Here is a 22,429-nt window from a genome sequence, read left to right on the forward strand (position 1 = left end):
CTATTCGAGTGAAGTCACACTCCTAGACTGCATTAGACACTCCTCGGGTTGCCTTACTATGTAGATCTGATCCCCTACACTATCTTCTCCATATGTATCCTGGTTACGGTGCCATGTCCACAAGGCATATGTCGAATTCACAACCTGTATGAACTCTAGCATGTGACGATGGTGATGAGAAGGAGAGAGTCAAGTATGCATATCAGCATATGCAATTCCTTGTAAGCACAGAAAAGCAACAGGTGATGAGAATGAGATAGTCAAGTAACTTAATTTACCTCTAAAATCCCGTGGCCGAAACTGCTTTCCCGGAACGCGCTCCATTCCGGCTGTCTCTGCCAGCAAAACCTCCCTTTCGCAGGACCTGATGTGAAGTTCAGATGGCAGATCCCACCAAATTCAGGGGTGTTGTCACCTGGGGAGGGACACTTTCCAGGATCATCCGCATGATCAATGTCGATTTTCTCAATGTTACCGCCATCTCCGATTGTAATGTAAACCGGTCCACAGGTGTCGAGCGTGTAGTTGAATACCCGGTTCATCCTTTCATATGCGTGTACCTTAATCAACCAATAAATTTAGAATCAAGTAAATCAGATTTGGATGAAACAAACATCGAGAATCAAGGGGTGTACTCTAGATTACTTGAATGTCAAGGGAAAGTTTGCATCGTCTGTTTTTGGACATATTGTAATTTCCCACGGATTTGTTGGAGTTATATCTGTCAGTGTCAACTTTTGATGAAAAATAGAAACTCCTCTGTTTCTTTCTTTACAGTGATCGCGATTCTTGCTTGTTGGTACATTTGACAAAGTAAATGAATAATGTGCTGACAGACTTACATGTCCTGAGAAGACAATGTCGACGCCATGCTGGTAGAGGAGTCCTTCCATTTGCTGCCTCATGCACTCGAACTCCTGGTAGTGGGAGGCGTAGCTGTTATACCAGGGCGAGTGCCAAGAAGCAACGACCCACGGGGTGACTCCTCGATCAACTCTCTGCAGATCCTTCTCTAACCACGAGTACTGAGGTCCTACATATATACGTAAAAGAGAAATTAAAGGATTCTTAAATTTATCAAAAATGTGTGCATATCTAGAAATGTTTTATGTATCTAGATACATGTAAATTTAGACGAAGTAGAGACATTTTTTTTTATAAACTCAGAGAGTTACTACAGTCCATGCATTCAGATTCAGGATAGATGGTGATGAATTAAGTATTGTACCAGTGCGATTGTAGTCGACGTATGCGCCGAGCATGATGAAGTGGATACCGCCGGCGTCAAAGGAGTAGTAGAACTTGGTCCCGGAGCCGGACTCGTCGGCCGGCACGGCGAAGCGCGCCGAGTAGGAGGCGAACGTCACCGCGCCGCCGCGCCCCTGCGGCTCCATCTCGTGGTTCCCTTCGATGACCATCATCGGGACCCTCGACGTGAGCGGTTCCATGAATCTGAAGGAATCAGAACATGACACTACAGTCTACAGATCACCAGTTGGACAGTAAGAAATGAGATATTAGCACTGAACAAATTGAGACCTTCCCCAGCCGTCCCATCGTGGCTGGTAGGACTCCCGGATCGGGGCATCAGGGAAGGAGCAGGAGAAGCAGGGCACGCCTGCGCCGCCGGTGGTGAGGTACTGGTTGGCGTACGTCATGTCGCCGACCATCAGGATTAGGGACGGGTCGTTCTTGGCGAGGTGGTCGACGGTGGAGGTTGAGTTGCCGGTGAGGCCCAGGTCCCCGACCACCGCGACGCGGCGAGGGTACGCGTCCGGCGCTGGAGCCGGCAGCGTCCGAAAGGAACGCTCGTCGCTGAGTCCGCCCTCGAGGAGGAGGGAGCTGTCGCCGCAGCGGTAGTAGTAGCGGGTGGACGGCGTCAGGTTGACGAGGCGGACGTGGTGGATGACGCCGGAGGTGTAGTTGAGGAGGCCCGGGTACGGGTACAGCTGGCTGTACACCTCCGCTGAGCCGGTGGCCACGCGCGGTTGGTGGCCGGCGCGCTCGCCGTACCAGACATCGCTGCGGACGGCGGCGGGGTCGAGCGGGGTGAGGTGGGAGCCCACCTGGGCGCGGCCGGTCACCCAGGAGACCCAGAGGGAGGTGGGGTCGGCGGAGGCGGCGAGCGCGATCTGCTCCGGGGACGGCGGGCGCGCGCGGGGGGCCAGTCGAGGGTCGGAGAGCGGGACGTCCGCGCTGCCCTGCCGGAGCGAGCGATCGAATGCGCGGGTGACCGGCGTGAACGGCCCGTCCAGCGTGGTCGGAATGCCGCCGCCATCGACGAGATGGGAGGCGAACTGATGGCATGGCAGTAGCAATAGGAGGAGGAGGAGGAGGAGGCAATGGTGGTGTCGGTGGTGGAGGTGGCCGGCATTGGTTCCGCTGTCGGCCATGGCTGACAATGCGCAGCGCAGGATGGAGCGAATACTTCACCGGATATTCCGTGCATGCTCTATTTCCTTTTTGCTTTTGTTTTGATAGAATTTATTAATCAAATACGTACTAGTAGATATATCGTTTAATTAATGGAGAATATATAAAATCCAGGAGGTCATCTGCCCCCACACATGCTGGAGTGGATCTGTCAAAACAGCGCCGGTTGCGTCACTATTACCAAAGCTAAACTCAAAAGCGCAGCTTGTCACCCGTCTGGGAGGTGTGTATGGCTGGGGATCCAGCCCCGTGCTTGTTGAAGGCGGTCTCGAAGGTCATGGACCAGTGCACTGCGATGAGCTTAGACCATCCCCACTCGTTGGCGTTCTTCGCGTCTAAATCCGGCGAAATTTTCGTCTGGATTGCACGAAAATTTGGCCTGGGGCCAGTATATTTTCAGTCGTGTGCTCCCCAAGCGGCGTTTCTCGGGGAAAAAGAGGATGGCCCGGGGAGTCCGGACGAAAGAGGAGACACGTGGGCGTGGGCGGTTGGTTTTGCTCCATCCGGAGTCCCCGAGAGATCCCCGGGAAACCGAGGATGGCCCGGGGAGTCCGGACGAAATTAGGCTGTTTTCCGGACGAAAATGCGACCCTGGGGGCGCGACTGGGCCGTCCGGATGTAAAAAACGGCTCATGGGGGCTTATCGGGGAGACGAGTGGAGATGCTCTTACCCGGCTGCTGTGTTTTTTCCTCCTCTTTCCCGTCGTCGGGGGATGCATCGGTCCATTCTGCGGTGAACTCGGCAAGGGCTCGGCTCTTCTTGGTGGGAGTGGTGTCGAACGTGAGCTCGGAAGGCTGCAGCTCGATGGCACACTCCGCTACTCGCCCCGTGATGAGGACATCTCCGTCGAACTACTACCTCCGTCATTGCAAGATGAAGAAGATGTTGCTGTGAAGCTCAAGTTCAATGAAGTCAGAATTAGACCTATGACAAGAGCTCGTGCGAAGCTACTAAAACAATAGGTGAACTTGTTCCTAAATGATATTGTGATTGATGAGAACTTTATAATGCCTAAGTCCTTTTACTTATTTTTGATCAAGTACGAAAATGGAGCAAGCATCGCATGAGGAGAAGACGAGCAGCGGGACATGAAGCTGGACATGAAGCTGGACATGAAGACATCCCATAGACGCACGAGGGAGGAGAGGAAGGCATGCACGAAGGAGGAGAAGCAGCAGTCCAGGCCGATTACACGGCCAGCGCAACCGGCCTCCACGCCGGCCGGCCCGGCCCCACGCCCGGTCCGATCGGACGCAAGCCGGATCAGCTCGGCGCCAGCCGGCCCTCACACTGGTGCCAACTGGGCACTATCCAGTAAGCCTTGAACACCCGCCCGGTCACCACCCGGTCCCTGGCCCGGTCCAAACCGGATCGGCCGGTTCCTTGCCCGGTCGATCGGCCCCCTGGCCGGCCGTGTCCGAGTCAGTCTCGACCAGATCCCGATCTGGGTTGGTTATTATTGTATTTTCTCGACTTCTGGTCGTCCTGAACCCCTATATAAGTGCCCAGGACACCCCCAAATTAGGTTTAGACCACGTTTAAGATAAACCCTAGTTCATAGTTGATTGCTTGGCAACTCTATTGAATCTATACACCAATTCACATTGATCTGATATTTTGCTACTGAAAGTCTTGTGTGATATGATGTTCCATTGGAAATTAGACGGTTGCAACTTACCGCTTCATGGTCGGCGGCTACGTGCGCAAGTGAGTGGTGTTACGAATATCTTGCAGGGTTGAGAGATGTTGCATTGGCGACAAGGATCGATCGAGAGACTCGTCAACATCATACAAGTTATCATCCACTTTGTCATCGTGTATCTCCGCTGTGTTCATCGTGTGTTCATCACCACCCTCGTCGCTTACTGAGAAGATCGGGCAACCCCTTATCATCTTGGTATCAGATTTCAGCGTTTCCTCGGCAAGCCATCCACAATCCACCCCATAGTTGAGTTGTGAGTGTTTTTCTATACAGAAAAAGCTAAAAATATTAGTGTTAGGGTTTGCCGTAGCTTTAGATTGCACTAATTTCGAGTTTTAGTTGCTTTTCGTAGTTGTTTTTGCGTATCTTTTTGTTTCATCTAGTAGATTGTTAGGGTTTGTGTTTCGCTATCATCTAGTTTTCAATTTTTGGTACTCTGAGTCCACATATCGTGTAGTGTGCTTGTTCCCAACCATAGACACAGCCTTTTGATATTAGTGACTAGGAACTTCCCCAGAAGAAACTAGTTTTACCGCTCGACAGGCTATTCATTAGGGTTTTTGTGCTTTGCATTTTCTGTTGACCGTGTTATTAAGGAGTTGAGTCATAACATCAAAAAAAAAGTGAAAAGTGAAATGAAGAAAAAAGAGCTACATAGCTGCGTGTGATAAAATCCAAAATCAAAAAAAGTTAATTTCTAGTAAGATCAAATGAAGGCCTAGTTTACATTTCTACACCTGTAGTTGAGCAATCTTGTGCCTGTTCCGTTGAGCTTTGCTAGCGTCTCTCGAGTGCATTGCAACCTTTTCATCCATATAGTTGCATTCCCACATTTATCGCCTTATGTGAGTATCATTGGTTGTCTACGGTCAGAGCTAGAGCTTGTTATTGGTGCAAATAGGTAGCCCACCTACAGCCCCACATATATCCTGCTTTGTCGTGTGATTGTTCTTATACCCTTGATATTCGCTTCGCTACATCCGTGCACTAGTTGTTACTACAAGTGGTAAGCAATACTAATTCACTTTGGAGCGGCAAGATTTACCTTTTCTTATCAGTTTTGACTGAGTTGTGAGAGTACCACCAAAGATTTTTGTTTAAGTGCACTAACCTACTAATTATGTCTACTAGTGATGCTAAACTTGTTGACTAGAAAAACAAGGATGGAGCTGATATTGTTTCTTGGAGGGAATATGAAGCTCTTCGGAATGAGACACGACGTGAATTCCGTGCACAGGGCGAAGGACTTATTACTGAAATTAACAAGGTCGCCGAGAAGCTTGATACCACTACTGAGACCGTCAATACAAAGCAAGTACAAGTGACGGATATTCAGTGCTCTATTCAAGCGTTGCAGTTAGCTGTTGAGAACCTGACCCAACAAAAACAACAACATGAAGAAGGGGACAGTGTTTATGGAGATAATGAAGAACAACCTGCTGCTGCTAGTCGCTCATTTTGTTCCCACTAATTATTTGGGATCTATATATGATAATTTGACCCTCTTGAGACAAGGTGTTCTGACGGTTGATGCTTATTTCATGGAGATGGAGATGCTTATGCAGCGTGGCCGTGTCCGTGAGTCACTTGAGATGACAATGCAACGCTTTCTTCATGGTTTGAAGTATAATATCAAGGGCATTGTTCGTCATCACCATTACACTACTATGAATAAGCTACTACATCATGTAAGAGAAGCTGAAGCACAGTTAGCTGAAGAGGCGTAGGTGTTGGCGCCATCATCGTGTCCCGCACATTTTCCTACTTCGTCTAGCAAGCCGGTATCCAATGTGTCCAACACAAAGAAGTCCGAACCTGCTGCAAGTGGAAGTGGTTCTAGCTTGTCTACAGCGCGCAACCGTGATATGAATTGTCACACATGTGGTGGCAAGGGTCACTTCAAGAGAGATTGTCCTAACCGTAAAGTGATGATTATTAATGACAACGATGAGTATGAGACTGCAGATGATGCTGATCCGGATGCTCCAGAAGATGATGATTATGACAGTGATGGTGTAGATGCTTTTCTGTCTGAAGCTCGCACTATTGTTGTGTCACAACGTGCTCTTAGTGTGCAACCAAGTGCATCTACTCAGCGCTGCAATTTGTTCCAAACAAAGGCACTAGTTGGTCCTGATAAAGCTTGCAGGGTCATTATTGATGGCGGGAGTTATCGCAATCTGGCAAGCAAGGAGTTATGTGCCAAGCTGAAGTTGAAGTATCTACTACACCCGCATCCATATTATATTCAGTGGTTGAGTGACAATGGTGAGATGAAGGTAAACCACATGGTGCGTGTTGATTTTGAGATTGGACCGTATAAGGATTCCATTGATTTTGATGTGGTTCCTATGATGGTGTGTCACCTACTATTGGGTCGGCCATGGCTCTATGACCGTTCTTTGCAACACAATGGCCGCGCCAATACATATCACTTGGAGTTCAAGGGCAAGAAAATCAACTTGCAGCCTATGTCACCATAGCAAATTTGTAAGGGTATGTTGCCCCTATGTGTGGTTTTGGTAATTAATGACAACCCCTATGGACTAATGTTTTCATTGAGTTTATATGAAGGAATATTCCATAGGTACTACTTGTACTCCATGTGTTGGATTCAAGTATGGATTCCATGAAGATAAAGGTATACCTTGTGTATTGGCATCAAGATCATCGGTATGAAGATATATATGTGATATGATCAAGAAGAAGAAATGAAGATGGAGTTCTTATGTGGAACTCAATATTAGCCATGCTCTATCTTAAGTGAGTATGTGAAGATACAAGGTTGAGTTGGGCAAGTTCAAGATGAGCATCTCAAGTGAATCACATACTTGAAGCTTGCCTTCCATTTGATGATAATGGACTAGTGAAGATGTGCATCAATGGAGCTTTCCCATCATAGTGTATGGGGGAGCATTTGTGAGTCTTCACGAAGCAACATTGGTCAAGTGAGAGGCATTCCGGCTTGAGTGAAGCTTGTAGAGTTATCATCAAGATCAAGCGGGATGGGCAAGGAAAAGGTATGGCCTTGCTAGGTTTTCCTTTTACCGGTCTCAAGGTGGATGTTGGGAGACCGGATTATAGGATAGATAGCCGCACTATTAAGAGGGGCTTTCGGTTGAGTAACTTGATCACATCGTCTTAGGGAGCTCAATCCTTTGCATACTTTGCATATCCTTATTGCTTCTTGGTATTTCTCTATGTGAGGTTCTTGAGCTTGTTGCTAGCTTTACAACAAGCCCAAGTTCATCGAAAACGGAGTTCGCATGCATCTTCTATGGCGTTTTCGAGGTTGGGTAATTTTACCGGTTATTCATGATATAAGGTTCTACCTTTTATATTCATGATAAAATTCCCTTCTACAGATTCTTGAGTTTGCACTTTTTATAGGATAGCATTTGTCGTTATCTTCCAAACAAAATTAGTTTCATGTCAATCGGAGTTCGGGAGCAATAGTTATTAAAGAAAAAGGAAAAAGAGAAAATATAAAAGAAAAAGGAAAAAGAGGAGGAGGGACCGCCGGTTGGGCGCCCGGCCTGCCAGGCCATGCGCCGGCCCAGCCGGCCAGGTCCGGGCGCCAACCGGACCGGGCGCCAACCGGCCCAGGCGCCGGCCTAGCCTAGCTCCCTTCCCGGCCCGACCGGGGGTTCCACCGGGCCGCCTCTCCGCCGAAGGCCCACGCAGCCTGCCGCCCCCGTGCGGCCTGGGCATTCTGCCGCCCAGCGGCTGCCACCGCCTCGCCCGGTCGGTGGGCCGGCCCGACCGGATGCCTGACCGGCCTCCCCAGCCCAGGCTCCGGTCGGCCGGCCTGCTGGCCGGCTGGGCACTTTTTTCTGGCCCGTTTTTCTTCCCTTTCTCTTGTCTTTCCCCCCCCCCCCCCAACGGTTTTATTTGCTCCTAGCTATAAATAGACCTTTCTTCCACCTTGAGCAACTACTTCTTCCCTTTCTCTCACCTCCATTGTTGCATTTGAAGACGTTGCTCTCCCCTTTGATTCCTCCAACCATTCTTGCTCATACTTGAGGATTTGAGAGAGGAGATCTAGATCTACACTTCCACCAAACCATTTCTTCTCTAAGTGAGGGAATCTCTTGGGATCTAGATCTTGGAGTCTTTGGTTGACTTTCCCCTTTGTTCTTCCTCTCCAATCTCATCCTAGCATTCGTTGCTTTGGTGGGATTTGAGTGTGAAGGACTTGAACACCTCTAGTGTTCTTGCTTTGCATCATTGCATAGTGTTGAGCTCTCCACCACGATTAGTTCGAGTGAGAGACCGTGAGCTTGTTACTCTTGGAGGGAGACCTCCTAGTTGGCTTGGTGATTGGTGCTCCGGTGATCTCTTCAAGAAGATTGTGAAGAGGCCCGGGCTTCTCCTTCGTGGAGCTTGTGAAGTGGTTGTGGAGCTTGCCATCTCCGGAGCGGAGGAAAAGCTAACCATAAGGAAAGGGCCATTATCCTTCGTGGGTGTGGTTCGAAGAATAGGGTGAGCCTTCGTGGCGCGGGGAACCCTTCGTGGGACCTCCACTCCTCCAAACGTGACGTACCTTCTTGCAAAGGAAGGGAACACGGGAATACATCCTTGTCTCCGCGTGCCTCGGTTATTTCTATACCCGAGCTCTCTTTCCTTGTGATAGCCATCGTGCTTGAAGTACATATATCTTGCTATGACTTGTGCTACATATATCTTGTGCCTATCTTGCTTAGCTCTAGTTGATATTGTTACACTTAGTTGAGCTTAGCATATTTAGGGTTTGTGCTTGTAAACTAAACGATAGTTTAATTCCGCATTCTTACAAGACAAATCCGTAAGAGTTTTTAATTGCCTATTCACGCCCCCTCTAGGCGACATCTTGATCTTTCAATTGGTATCAGAGCAAGGTCTCTCCTTGTTTAAGGCTTCATCGCCTTGAGAGTAAAGATGTCGGCTAGTATAGTGCACAATGACACAATTGTCTTTAATGGCACAAATTATCTTTTGTGGCGAAATTGCTTGCTTTGTAATCTTCGGACCTTGTGTCCACATATAGAGCAATTTCTAGATGTCCGTTTTTCTCCTCCGATGGATTCTCAAAATCTATCTTTAGAGGATGAGAAAAACTTACATCTTGAAGCTCAAGTATCTAATGAGCTTTTATTCTCCTTGAGACCCGATTTTCGTAGGTTCTTGATATATATAAAGCGAAAATTGTCTCATGAGATGTGGATCAAGGTTAAGGAAATGTTTGGTGGATCCACTTCTCAATTGGTCGGTGGTGTCTCCGAGGAGCTCTCTTCCCCTTCATATCATGAAGAGCTCCAAGTTGCTTCCACCTCCGGTCGTGATGATATATCATCTACTTCCACTTCACCAACGTGTTGCAAGACACAAGGTAATGATATGGTGAGTGGTGAGGGAAATTGCAATGTTGATATTGTGCTCAATAGTGATGACTCTTCATCTCTATCTCATTGTAATGTTTCCTCTTTGGACTTAAACACATCGAGCATTGAAAATAATCTACATGCTTGTGTTGATAGTCCTTGCATATCATGTGTAAATTGCTTACATAGATCTCATGATGATATGCTTGCCTTGTCTTGCTCCCATAATCAAAATGCTTCTATTTCCTCTAGTTGCTTGTTGACTAACAATGTAGAGGAAACCGAACACTCTATGGATCAAGACATGATTTCAAATGAGGATTCAAGAATATCTTCATCTTCATCCTCCGGTATGCACATGTGCCTTATGGCAAATGGATCAAATGTATCTCCTACTTTGACTCCTAACACGTCCTCTAATGATGAGAATGATGATGATGATAATGATGAAGAATATAATACCTTGGTGCATGATATGGCAATGGTTTATGCTTCTCTTCGTGGTAATAAAGAAGCTCGTGCTAATCTCGAACACTCTATGGATACCTTGTATAAATATAGGGAAACCATAGTGGAGTTGGAGTCCCATGTTGAAAATGGGGAAATGAGATTCACTCTCCTCATGCATGAGCTAAAAGATGAGAAGCATACTAATTTTATGCTTACACAAAAAATTGAATCCTATATGCATGAAAATGAGAAAAATATTGTTGATGCTTGTGCTACTAATTCTACTTCTTGTGAAGCATCTATCTTAAAGGAGAATGTTGAGTTAAGGGCTCAACTTGAGTTGCTAACTAGCAATTATAGGGAATTGGAAGAAAGTCATAAAAAGCTCTCGGGCTCTCATGATGACCTTCTAATTTCCTATGATGGGCTTAAGTTAGCTCATGAGGCTAGTATCACTAAAGTAACATCTTGTGAGCCTCATGTGGACATTAGCACAATCTCTACTACAATTGTTATATTGCCATGTGCTAGTCCTAGTAGTCCATCTAGTCAAACTAGTGATACACCTTGTGTTGGATTACTTGATTTGCCTTGTTGCTCTAACAATGAAGCTTCTACTTCCTCTAGTACTTGTATTTCTACTATATTGCCATGTGCTAGTCCTAGTAGTCCATCTAGTCAATCTCTCATGAAGCCTTGTTGCCTTTTCCAGTTGTGGCTTCGGATGCAGCTGAAGAGGACATGAAGATTCATGAAGAGGTTGAGGCGCACCCAACACATGGTTTATGGCAGCATCGTCCGAAGGCCGTCATTATGGCGAAGTTCAAGTACCGGGTGATGAAGGCACATTACTATTTTGACAAATACTATGCCCTTCTCACGATGGTTTGGCACACCTTGTTTCCTCTGGATCAGGCACCCGAAACTTTGTCTGGCTTGTTCACCCGATTCAAGTCTCCAGAAAGGATTCGGCTGCTAGTGCGGAAAGAACTTCTAGCTGGTTGATACGTCTCCGACGTATCGATAATTTCTTATGTTCCATGCCACATTATTGATGTTATCTACATGTTTTATGCACACTTTATGTCATATTCGTGCATTTTCTGGAACTAACCTATTAACAAGATGCCGAAGTGCCGATTCTGTTTTCTGCTGTTTTTGGTTTCAGAAATCCTAGTAAGGAAATATTCTCGGAATTGGACGAAATCAACGCCCAGGGTCCTATTTTGCCACGAAGCTTCCAGAAGTCCGAAGACGAAACAAAGTGGGGCCACGAGGCGGCCAAACCCTAGGGCGGCGCGGCCTGGCCCCTGGCCGCGCCGGCCTATGGTCTGGGCCCCTCGTGCCCCCTCCCCGACTTGCCCTTCCGCCTACTTAAAGCCTCCGTGACGAAACCCCCGCACCGAGAGCCACGATACGGAAAACCTTCCGGAGACGCCGCCAACGCCGATCCCATCTCGGGGGATCCAGGAGATCGCCTCCGGCACCCTGCCGGAGAGGGGAATCATCTCCCGGAGGACTCTACGCCGCCATGGTCGCCTCCGGTGTGATGTGTGAGTAGTCTACCCCTGGACTATGGGTCCATAGCAGTAGCTAGATGGTTGTCTTCTCCCCATTGTGCTATCATTGTCGGATCTTGTGAGCTGCCTAACATGATCAAGATCATCTATCCGTAATTCTATATGTTGCGTTTGTTGGGATCCGATGAATAGAGAATACTTGTTATGTTGATTATCAAAGTTATATCTATGTGTTGTTTATGATCTTGCATGCTCTCCGTTACTAGTAGATGCTCTCGGCCAAGTAGATGCTTGTAACTCCAAGAGGGAGTATTTATGCTCGATAGTGGGTTCATGCCCGCATTGACACCGGGACGATGTGACGAAAGTTCTAAGGTTGTGTTGTGCTCGTTGCCACTAGGGATAAAACATTGATGCTATGTCTAAGGATGTAGTTGTTGATTACATTACGCACCATACTTAATGCAATTGTCTCGTTGCTTTGCAACTTAATACCGGAGGGGTTCGGATGATAACCTCGAAGGTGGACTTTTTAGGCATAGATGCGGTTGGATGGCGGTCTATGTACTTTGTCGTAATGCCCAATTAAATCTCACTATACTCATCATGATATGTATGTGCATGGTCATGCTCTCTTTATTTGTCAATTGCCCAACCGTAATTTGTTCACCCAACATGCTGTTTGTCTTATGGGAGAGACACCTCTAGTGAACTGTGGACCCCGGTCCAATTCTCTTTACCGAAATTCAATCTATCGCAATACTCGTTTTACTCGTTTTCTGCAAACAATCATCTTCCACACAATACGGTTAATCCTTTGTTACAGCAAGCCGGTGAGATTGACAACCTCACTGTTTCGTTGGGACAAACTACTTTGGTTGTGTTGTGCAGGTTCCACGTTGGCGCCGGAATCCCCGGTGTTGCGCCGCACTACATCCCGCCGCCATCAACCTTCAACGTGCTTCTTGGCTCCTCCTGGTTCGATAAACCTTGGTTTCTTTCTGAGGGAAAACTTGCTGCTGTGCGCATCATACCTTCCTCTTGGGGTTCCCAACGAACGTGTGAGTTACACGCCATCAAGCTAAATTTCTGGCGCCGTTGCCGGGGAGATCAAGACACGCTGCAAGGGGAGTCTCCACTTCTCAATCTCTTTACTTTGTTTTTGTCTTGCTTAGTTTTATTTACTACTTTGTTTGCTGCACTAAATTAAAATAAAAAAAATTATTTGCTAGTTTTACTCTATTTGTTATCTTGTTTGCTATATCAAAAACACAAAAAAATTAGTTACTTGCATTTACTTTACTTATTTCATCATGTTTCCTTTTAATTTTACCACGAAAGATATACCGGTAGGACATGGGTCTATAGTTGGGAGAAATAATATAGAAGAATTTTTCAATCATGTTAGTACCATTGAAAATTTTGAAGATAGACACTTGGTAGACCTTGCGCCTACTTATGAAATTGCTGCTGCGCATTTAGTTCGCCTCGTTGGAAACTAAATTTGTTAATCTTAATCCTATAATCCAACACATGTTTCTCACACTTGGTGATATGGAAGAAGGGGAAAAGAAAGATTTTGTTTTAGAAACCCTTCTTAGAGAATTTGGTGGTCTAGCAAGAGAAGCTAGAAAGGTCTTTGCTAAATTTAATATGCTTGGTTCTCATACTAATTTTGTTAGTCTCCTTGAAAAGATGGACATGGATAGAATAAGATACACTAATAATATTGATGATGGTGGGGAGATCAAAGCACCAATACCATGTAAACTCTTAGCTATGAATGATGCACTAGAAAATAACTATGCTTGGCTTGTTCCTGAAAATTTGTTTGATGAGAGTAGCACGCCTAAGACTAATGAAAAGGGAGATGCTAAAACTTATGTATCTAATATATTATGCCTGATTGAGAAAACTCCGCACCCCGCTGAGAATGCACCACCCTTCGATAATACTTGATACACACTTTCTGCGCCTAGCTGAAAGGCGTTAAAGAAAAGCGTTTATGGGAGACAACCCATGTTTTTACCTACAGTACTTTGTTTTTATTTTGTGTCTTGGAAGTTGTTTACTACTGTAGCAACCTCTCCTTATCTTAGTTTTGTGTTTTGTTGTGCCAAGTAAAGCCGTTGATAGAAAAGTAAGTACTAGATTTGGATTACTGCGCAGTTCCAGATTTCTTTGCTGTCACGAATCTGGGTCCACCTCCCTGTAGGTAGCTCAGAAAATTAAGCCAATTTACGTGCATGATCCTCAGATATGTATGCAACTTTCATTCAATTTGAGCATTTTCATTTGAGCAAGTCTGGTGCCATTTTAAAATTCGTCAATACGAACTGTTCTGTTTTGACAGATTCTGCCTTTTATTTCGCATTGCCTCTTTTGCTATGATGGATGAATTTCTTTGATCCACTAATGTCCAGTAGCATTATGCAATGTCCAGAAGTGTTAAGAATGAGTGTGTCACCTCTGAATATGTTAATTTTTATTGTGCACTAACCCTCTAATAAGTTGTTTCGAGTTTGGTGTGGAGGAAGTTTTCAAGGATCAAGAGAGGAGTATGATGCAACATGATCAAGGAGAGTGAAAGCTCTAAGCTTGGGGATGCCCCGGTGGTTCACCCCTGCATATTCTAAGAAGACTCAAGCGTCTAAGCTTGGGGATGCCCAAGGCATCCCCTTCTTCATCGACAACATTATCAGGTTCCTCCCCTGTATTCCATCACATCTTATGTGCTTTGCTTGGAGCATCGGTTTGTTTTTGTTTTTGTTTTGTTTGAATAAAATGGATCCTAGCATTCACTTTATGGGAGAGAGACACGCTCCGCTGTTGCATATGGACAAGTATGTCCTTGGTTTCTACTCATAGTATTCATGGCGAAGTTTCTCCTTCGTTAAATTGTTATATGGTTGTAATTGGAAAATGATACATGTAGTAATTGCTATAAATGTCTTGGGTAATGTGATACTTGGCAATTGTTGTGTTCATGATTAAGCTCTTGCATCATATGCTTTGCACCCATTAATGAAGAAATACATAGAGCATGCTAAAATTTGGTTTGCATATTTGGTTTCTCTAAGGTCTAGATAATTTCTAGTATTGAGTTTGAACAACAAGGAAGACGGTGTAGAGTCTTATAATGTTTTCAATATGTCTTTTATGTGAGTTTTGCTGCACCGGTTCATCCTTGTGTTTGTTTCAAATAAGCCTTGCTAGCCTAAACCTTGTATCGAGAGGGAATACTTCTCATGCATCCAAAATACTTGAGCCAACCACTATGCCATTTGTGTCCACCATACCTACCTACTACATGGTATTTTCTCGCCATTCCAAAGTAAATTGCTTGAGTGCTACCTTTAAAATTCCATCATTCACCTTTGCAATATATAGCTCATGGGACAAATAGCTTAAAAACTATTGTGGTATTGAATATGTAATTATGCACTTTATCTCTTATTAAGTTGCTTGTTGTGCGATAACCATGTTCACCGGGGACGCCATCAATTACTCTTTGTTGAATTTCATGTGAGTTGCTATGCATGTCCGTCTTGTCCGAAGTAAGAGAGATCTACCACCTTATGGTTAAGCATGCATATTGTTAGAGAAGAACATTGGGCCGCTAACTAAAGCCATGATCCATGGTGGAAGTTTCAGTTTTGGACAAATATCCTCAATCTCAAATGAGAAAATTATTAATTGTTGTTACATGCTTATGCATAAAAGAGGAGTCCATTATCTCGTTGTCTATGTTGTCCCGGTATGGATGTCTAAGTTGAAGAATAATCAATAGCGAGAAATCCAATGCGAGCTTTCTCCTTAGACCTTTGTACAGGCGGCATAGAGGTACCCCTTTGTGACACTTGGTCAAAACATGTGCATTGTGATGATCCGGTAGTCCAAGCTAATTAGGACAACGTGCGGGCACTATTAGTACACTATGCATGAGACTTGCAACTTGTAAGATATAATTTACATGATACATATGCTTTATTACTACCGTTGACAAAATTGTTTCATGTTTTCAAAATCAAAGCTCTAGCACAAATATAGCAATCGATGCTTTTCCTCTATGGAGGACCATTCTTTTACTTTCATTGTTGAGTCAGTTCACCTATTTCTCTCCACCTCAAGAAGCAAACACTTGTGTGAACTGTGTATTGATTCCTACATACTTGCTTATTGCACTTGTTATATTACTCTATGTTGACAATATCCATGAGATATACATGTTACAAGTTGAAAGCAACCGCTGAAACTTAATCTTCCTTTGTGTTGCTTCAATGCTTTTACTATGAATTATTGCTTTATGAGTTAACTCTTATGCAAGACTTATTGATGCTTGTCTTGAAGTGCTATTCATGAAAAGTCTTTGCTTTATGATTCACTTGTTTACTCATTTCATATACATTGTTTTGATCGTTGCATTCACTACATATGCTTTACAAATAGTATGATCAAGATTATGATGGCATGTCACTCCAGAAATTATCTGTGTTATCGTTTTACCTGCTCGGGACGAGCAGAACTAAGCTTGGGGATGCTGAGACGTCTCCGACGTATCGATAATTTCTTATGTTCCATGCCACATTATTGATGTTATCTACATGTTTTATGCACACTTTATGTCATATTCGTGCATTTTCTGGAACTAACCTATTAACAAGATGCCGAAGTGCCGCTGTCGTTTTCTGCTATTTTTGGTTTCAGAAATCCTAGTAAGGAAATATTCTCGGAATTGGACGAAATCAACGCCCGTGGTCCTATTTTGCCACGAAGCTTCCAGAAGTCCGAAGACGAAACAAAGTGGGGCCACGAGGCGGCCAAACCCTAGGGCGGCGCGGCCTGGCCCCTGGCCGCGCCGGCCTATGGTCTGGGCCCCTCGTGCCCCCTCCTGACTTGCCCTTCCGCCTACTTAAAGCCTCCGTGACGAAACCCCCAGTACCGAGAGCCACGATACGGAAAACCTTCCAGAGACGCCGCCAACGCCGATCCCATCTCGGGGGATCCAGGAGATCGCCTCCGGCACCCTGCCGGAGAGGGGAATCATCTCCCGGAGGACTCTACGCCGCCATGGTCGCCTCCGGTGTGATGTGTGAGTAGTCTACCCCTGGACTATGGGTCCATAGCAGTAGCTAGATGGTTGTCTTCTCCCCATTGTGCTATCATTGTCGGATCTTGTGAGCTGCCTAACATGATCAAGATCATCTATCTGTAATTCTATATGTTGTGCTTGTTGGGATCCGATGAATAGAGAATACTTGTTATGTTGATTATCAAAGTTATATCTATGTGTTGTTTATGATCTTGCATGCTCTCCGTTACTAGTAGATGCTCCGGCCAAGTAGATGCTTGTAACTCCAAGAGGGAGTATTTATGCTCGATAGTGGGTTCATGCTCGCATTGACACCGGGACGATGACGTAAAGTTCTAAGGTTGTGTTGTGTCTGTTGCCACTAGGGATAAAACATTGATGCTATATCTAAGGATGTAGTTGTTGATTACATTACGCACCATACTTAATGCAATTGTCCGTTGCTTTGCAACTTAATACTCGGAGGGGTTCGGATGATAACCTCGAAGGTGGACTTTTTAGGCATAGATGCAGTTGGATGGCGGTCTATGTACTTTGTCGTAATGCCCAATTAAATCTCACTATACTCATCATGATATGTATGTGCATGGTCATGCTCTCTTTATTTGTCAATTGCCCAACTGTAATTTGTTCACCCAACATGCTCGTTTGTCTTATGGGAGAGACACCTCTAGTGAACTGTGGACCCCGGTCCAATTCTCTTTACCGAAATTCAATCTACTCGCAATACTTGTTTTACTGTTTTCTGCAAACAATCATCTTCCACACAATACGGTTAATCCTTTGTTACAGCAAGCCGGTGAGATTGACAACCTCACTGTTTTGTTGGGACAAAGTACTTTGGTTGTGTTGTGCAGGTTCCACGTTGGCGCCGGAATCCCTGGTGTTGCGCCGCACTACATCCCGCCGCCATCAACCTTCAACGTGCTTCTTGGCTCCTCCTGGTTCGATAAACCTTGGTTTCTTTCTGAGGGAAAACTTACTGCTGTGCGCATCATACCTTCCTCTTGGGGTTCCCAACGAACGTGTGAGTTACACGCCATCACTGGTGCTGAGCTTGCTTTTGCTTCCATATTGGCATGCCATCCATCTTTAGATTTAAGAGCCGTGGCTAACACTGAGAGGGATTTAGGCCAGTACTATGATGTTGCTAGAGGTCCTGCTCACACCATTGTTTCTCGGATGGAATCATGTCTCGAGAAGGAACTGAAGGCCCACTGGGACCGGGGATCCCGATTATGAATGTAATAGCCTTGTATTTTACATAAGACTGTTTGCTGCGTACGCTGCACGCTTTGATTTGATTGATATTTTATTGTCGAGTGCGGCTGAGTGATCAGTTCAGCCTGCTTACTCGACGACTTCGTTGTATTTTATGCAATGTGATTGCGAAGTCGATATGTAATTTTACGTGAAAGTTCGGCTTCGTCACACGGTGCACCTGTTTGAGCCTTATTTTAATGTAACCATCGACTGCAGCACTCGCGTATTTTTCGAGGCTTGGATTGGTTGTTTTTGTGTGTCATTAATCTTAGCTCTCGTAGAGAGTATTTAATTAATATCATCGTGTGAACACGTTTTTTCTGGGCCAGTGCTCCCGATGGGAGTTAGAGCCGATGGAATCGGTTCCGAACGTTACGTTCGGGTGTCAAAGCCTGAAGCAAAAAAAAGGGTAACAGAAATCTGATTAGATCTTTATTCATAATGCAAAGTAACCTTGTAGGCCGTTGAAAAATAATCGTATTCTATGTATAAAACCGTCGCAAGTGCGCGATGTTCCACGGATTCTCGACATCTTTTCCTGAGGCTGGATTTTTGAGCCGATAAGCTCCTCCTGGTATCACTTCGGTGATGATGTATGGTCCTTCCCATGGGGATTCCAGCTTCAAGGGTCTTTTTTGCTTTTGCCGAAGTACCATATCTCCAACACTGAAATTTCGACTGCGTATTCGTCGACTGTGATAATTTCTCAGTGCTTGTTGGTAGACCGTTGTTCTTGCCAAGGCAATATCTCGTGCTTCATCAAGGAGATCGACAGCATCCTGTAGCGCGATATTGGAGGAGGACTCTGTGTACACTGTTACTCGAGGCACTTCAAATCGGACGTCGGCTGGCAGGACTGCTTCGGCTCCGTACACCAAGAAGAATGGAATGTATTGAGTCGACCTGTTGGGGGTGGTTCGCAAACTCCATAGCACAGATGGTAATTCCTCAACCCAGGCTCCGGCTGCGCCTTTAAGGCGTTTCTTTAAACCATCCCCTATTAAACCGTTGATCCTTTCCACCTGACCGTTGGTCTGGGGGTGAGAGACTGATGCGAATTTCAATTTGATTCCTCCATCATCGCAAAATTTTCTGAATTCCTCAGAATCAAAGTTGGTGCCATTGTCTGTGACGATGCTGTGGGGCATACCGAATCGACAGGTTATTCCTTTAAAGAATTGGACCGCCGTTTCAGCCTTTTGATTTCGCACTGGTACTGCCTCAATCCACTTAGTGAATTTGTCGACTGCAACCAGTAAGTACGTGTGTCCTCCGGGTGATGATCTGGGCAACGGTCCAACTTGATCGAGTCCCCATTGAGCGAACGGCCATGCCAAGGGTATTGTCATTAAATCCGTTGCAGGAGCGTGCGGTTTCGATGAGAAACGTTGGCACGCATCTCATTTCATGACTAGATCCCTAGCATCCGAAGCTGCTGTTGGCCAATAAAATCCTGCCCTGAAGGCTTTTGCCACAAGAGGTCTGCTCCCTGCATGATGCCCACAGGTTCCTTCATGTATCTCACGTAACAGTGCTTTTCCATCGTCAATGGCGATGCACCTTTGGAAGACCCCTGAGATGCTGCGCTTGTTAAGCTCACCATTTATTACTGTGAAGGCCTTTGATCGTCTGACGATTCGCTTAGCTTCCACAGAGTCTTCTGGCAACTCTTGTTTCGACAGGTACGCTAGGAATGGTTCGGTCCATAGAGGCTCGAGGAGGAGAACTTGTTCGGAAGAAGGGATTGGAGATTCTTCAGCCGAAGGTTTTTGCAGTGAGCTTTTTTCCAACTCTTCACCCGATGATTTTCCAGACGGCTTTTCTTTAATTGATCTTTGAGCGATCACTTCGTAAAAAACTCCATCTGGGATGGGGGAGCATGTGGACCCGATGTTCGCCAAAGTGTCGGCTTCCTCGTTACTGGCTCTGCCGATGTGCTTAAGCTCGCATCCTTCGAATTTAGCCTCCATGTTCTGATACAGCTGCCGATAAGCAACCATGTTATCACTGACTGCATCGCACAGGTTCATTGACTGCTGGACCACCAAGTTCGAATCTCCGTAGATCTCTAGGCGCGTAGCGCCACATGCCTTCGCCATTTTCATTCCGTGCAGCAGTGCTTCGTATTCTGCTTCGTTGTTTGTCGGCAGGGAGAAATTCATACGTAGTATATACTTCAATTTATCTCCTTGTGGTGATATCAGCACTACTCCTGCCCCTGCTCCTGTACTCCGCTTTGACCCATCAAAGTACATCACCCATGACCCTGACATGTCGGGTGTCGCTGGTGTCTGTGATTGGATCCAATCTGCCACAAAATCTGGGAGGATTTGGGATTTTACCGCTGTTCGGTTGACGTAAGTTATGTCGTGTGGTGCTAACTCGATAGCCCATTGAGACACTCGACCTGTGGCTTTCGGGTTGGTCATTATGCTCTTCAGGGGTGCTTCGCTCACAACTTTGATCGGGTGCTCCGTGAAGTAGTGCCTCAGCTTGCGAGCCGACCTCCATACTGCATATGCCAACTTCTGGTGATGAGGGTATCTCTGTCTTGCGGGGGTAAGTACTTCACTAAGGTAGTAAACGGGCCTCTGCACACCGTGAACTCTCCCTGCTTCTTCTCGTTCGACAACCAAAACGCTACTGAAGACTTGAGCTGTAGCGGCTATGTACATCAGTAATGTCTCCTTTTCACGCGGAGTTACGAGCACCGGGGAGGTCGATAGGATTTTCTTTAAGTTGTCGAAGGAGTCTTGTGCTTCTTTTGTCCACTCGAACTTTTCTGACTTTTTCATCAGGTTGTAGAAGGGCAAAGCTTTCTCCCCTAGCTTCGCGATGAACCTGCTAAGCGCTGCTAATCGGCCTGCCAATTGCTGCACTTGGTGCAGATTCTTTGGTGGCTGCATGTCGAGAATAGCTTTGATCTTCAAGGGATTAGCCTCGATTCCTCTGGCTGATATGAAGTACCCGAGTACTTGTCCTCCTGGCACTCCGAAGAAACATTTCTTGGGGTTTAGCTTGATTTTGTACTTGTCCAGATTGTCAAAGGTCTCTCGCAAGTCGTCGATGAGTGTGGCTGCGTGCTTTGTTTTCACCACGATATCGTCGATGTAGACTTCAATGTTCCTCCCGATCTGTTCCGCGAGGCAGGCTTGCATGCAGCGTTGGTAAGTAGCTCCCGCATTTTTCAACCCGAAGGTCATGACGTTGTAACAGAAAACGCCGTGTGGAGTGATAAACGCGGTTAATTCCTGATCCTCCTTCTTCAATTTGATCTGGTTGTATCCGGAGTATGCATCAAGAAAAGAGAGACGGTCGCACCCGGCCGTAGAATCGACTATTTGATCTATTCTGGGCAATGGGAAGTGATCTTTCGGGCAGTGTTTGTTAAGGCTAGTGTAATCAATGCACATGCGGAGGGCGGTGGTGTCCTTCTTCGGCACCATGACCGGATTAGACACCCACTCAGATTCCTTAAGCTCTCGGATAAATCCCGCCTTGCGGAGTCGATTAACCTCTTCACCGATTGCCCTTCTTTTTGGTTCGGAGAATCGCCGCATCGACTGTTGTACTGGCTTGGCCGTCGGGTCAACATTTAGGGCGTGCTCAGCGAGTTCCCTGGGGATACCTGGCATGTCGGATGGCTCCCATGCAAATATCTCCCAGCGCTCACGGAGGAACTCGATGAGCGCGCTTTCCTATGCGACAGCTAGGTCAGCCGAGGTGTTGACCGTTTTCTTCGGGTCAGTAGGGTGCACCTGCAACTTCTTGGTTTCCTTTGTAGTGTCGAACTCGTCGGATCTTGCGTTTCGATTGTCGGCTGGTGGCTGTGTGTGATCTGTAGTGGCGTCGATCGCGTTGAGTTCTTCTTTAGCTCCAAACTTCGAGGCGATCTTCTGAAATTCCCTGTCGCAGTTATCTGACCGAGCGAAACTGCCATGAACGGTTATTGGGGTCCCGTTGTTGCCTGGCATCTTTAGTTTCAGGTACGCATAATGAGGCACGGCCATGAATTTGGCAAACGCAGGTCTGCCGAGGATGGCGTGGTACTGAGATTCCCAGTCGACTACCTCGAATTCGACCCTCTCTTTTCTGAAGTTACTGGGCGTGCCGAAGACTACGTCCAACGATGTTTTGCCCAGCGAGTAAGCGGGTCGAGTCGGTATGATGCCATGGAACCCTGTGTCGGATTCTTTTAACATGTCGACTGTCAAACCCATCGCCCTCATCGTGCTGGCGAATAACAAGTTCAGGCCGCTTCCTCCATCCATAAATACTTTGCCCATATTGTATCCCCCAATCTGCGCTTCCAGGACAAGGGCCGCGTGACCGGGCCTTGGGACGGCCTTCGGGTGGTCCGCCCTGCTGAAGGTGATGCTCTGCTCCGACCAATCGATAAAATCTGGCGTATCCATCATGGCCACTTCTGCGTATTTTACTTCTCGGGAGAACTTTTTGATTTCTCTTTTTGAAAAGCTGGTTTTGTGGATCATGTTGATTTGTCCACGCAGTGCTGGAAATGCTTCGACTGGTACATATTCATCTTTTTTCCATTGGCTCGTATGGTTCTGGTACATATGGCTCTGGCTGATGACCATAAGACTTTGC

The 22,429-nt window shown here is 46.1% G+C and overlaps 1 protein-coding gene across 1 annotated transcript; it reads right to left on the reverse strand.

The window, feature by feature from the left end:
* Positions 1-2,396, reverse strand: LOC124662952 (purple acid phosphatase 23-like). Its single transcript, XM_047200726.1, has 5 exons — positions 1,540-2,396; positions 1,229-1,452; positions 843-1,033; positions 279-560; positions 1-144 (listed from the first exon to the last, which is right to left on the reverse strand). The coding sequence occupies exons 1-5, from the start codon at positions 2,391-2,393 to the stop codon at positions 1-3; spliced, it is 1,695 nt and encodes a 564-aa protein (XP_047056682.1). The 5' UTR covers positions 2,394-2,396.
* Between the last annotated feature and the right edge of the window lie 20,033 nt (positions 2,397-22,429).

This window comes from Lolium rigidum, chromosome 6 (genome assembly GCF_022539505.1).
Source record: "Lolium rigidum isolate FL_2022 chromosome 6, APGP_CSIRO_Lrig_0.1, whole genome shotgun sequence".
NCBI lineage: Eukaryota > Viridiplantae > Streptophyta > Magnoliopsida > Poales > Poaceae > Lolium > Lolium rigidum.

Excerpts from the sequence above, each read along its gene's own strand:
- LOC124662952 (XM_047200726.1), bottom strand. The coding sequence starts at position 2,393 with ATGGCCGACAGCGGAACCAATGCCGGCCACCTCCACCACCGACACCAC. Across the intron at positions 1,453-1,539 it reads CGATGGGACGGCTGGGGAAG|ATTCATGGAACCGCTCACGT; the intron begins GTCTCAATTTGT and ends TGATTCCTTCAG. Across the intron at positions 1,034-1,228 it reads CGTCGACTACAATCGCACTG|GACCTCAGTACTCGTGGTTA; the intron begins GTACAATACTTA and ends GTATATATGTAG.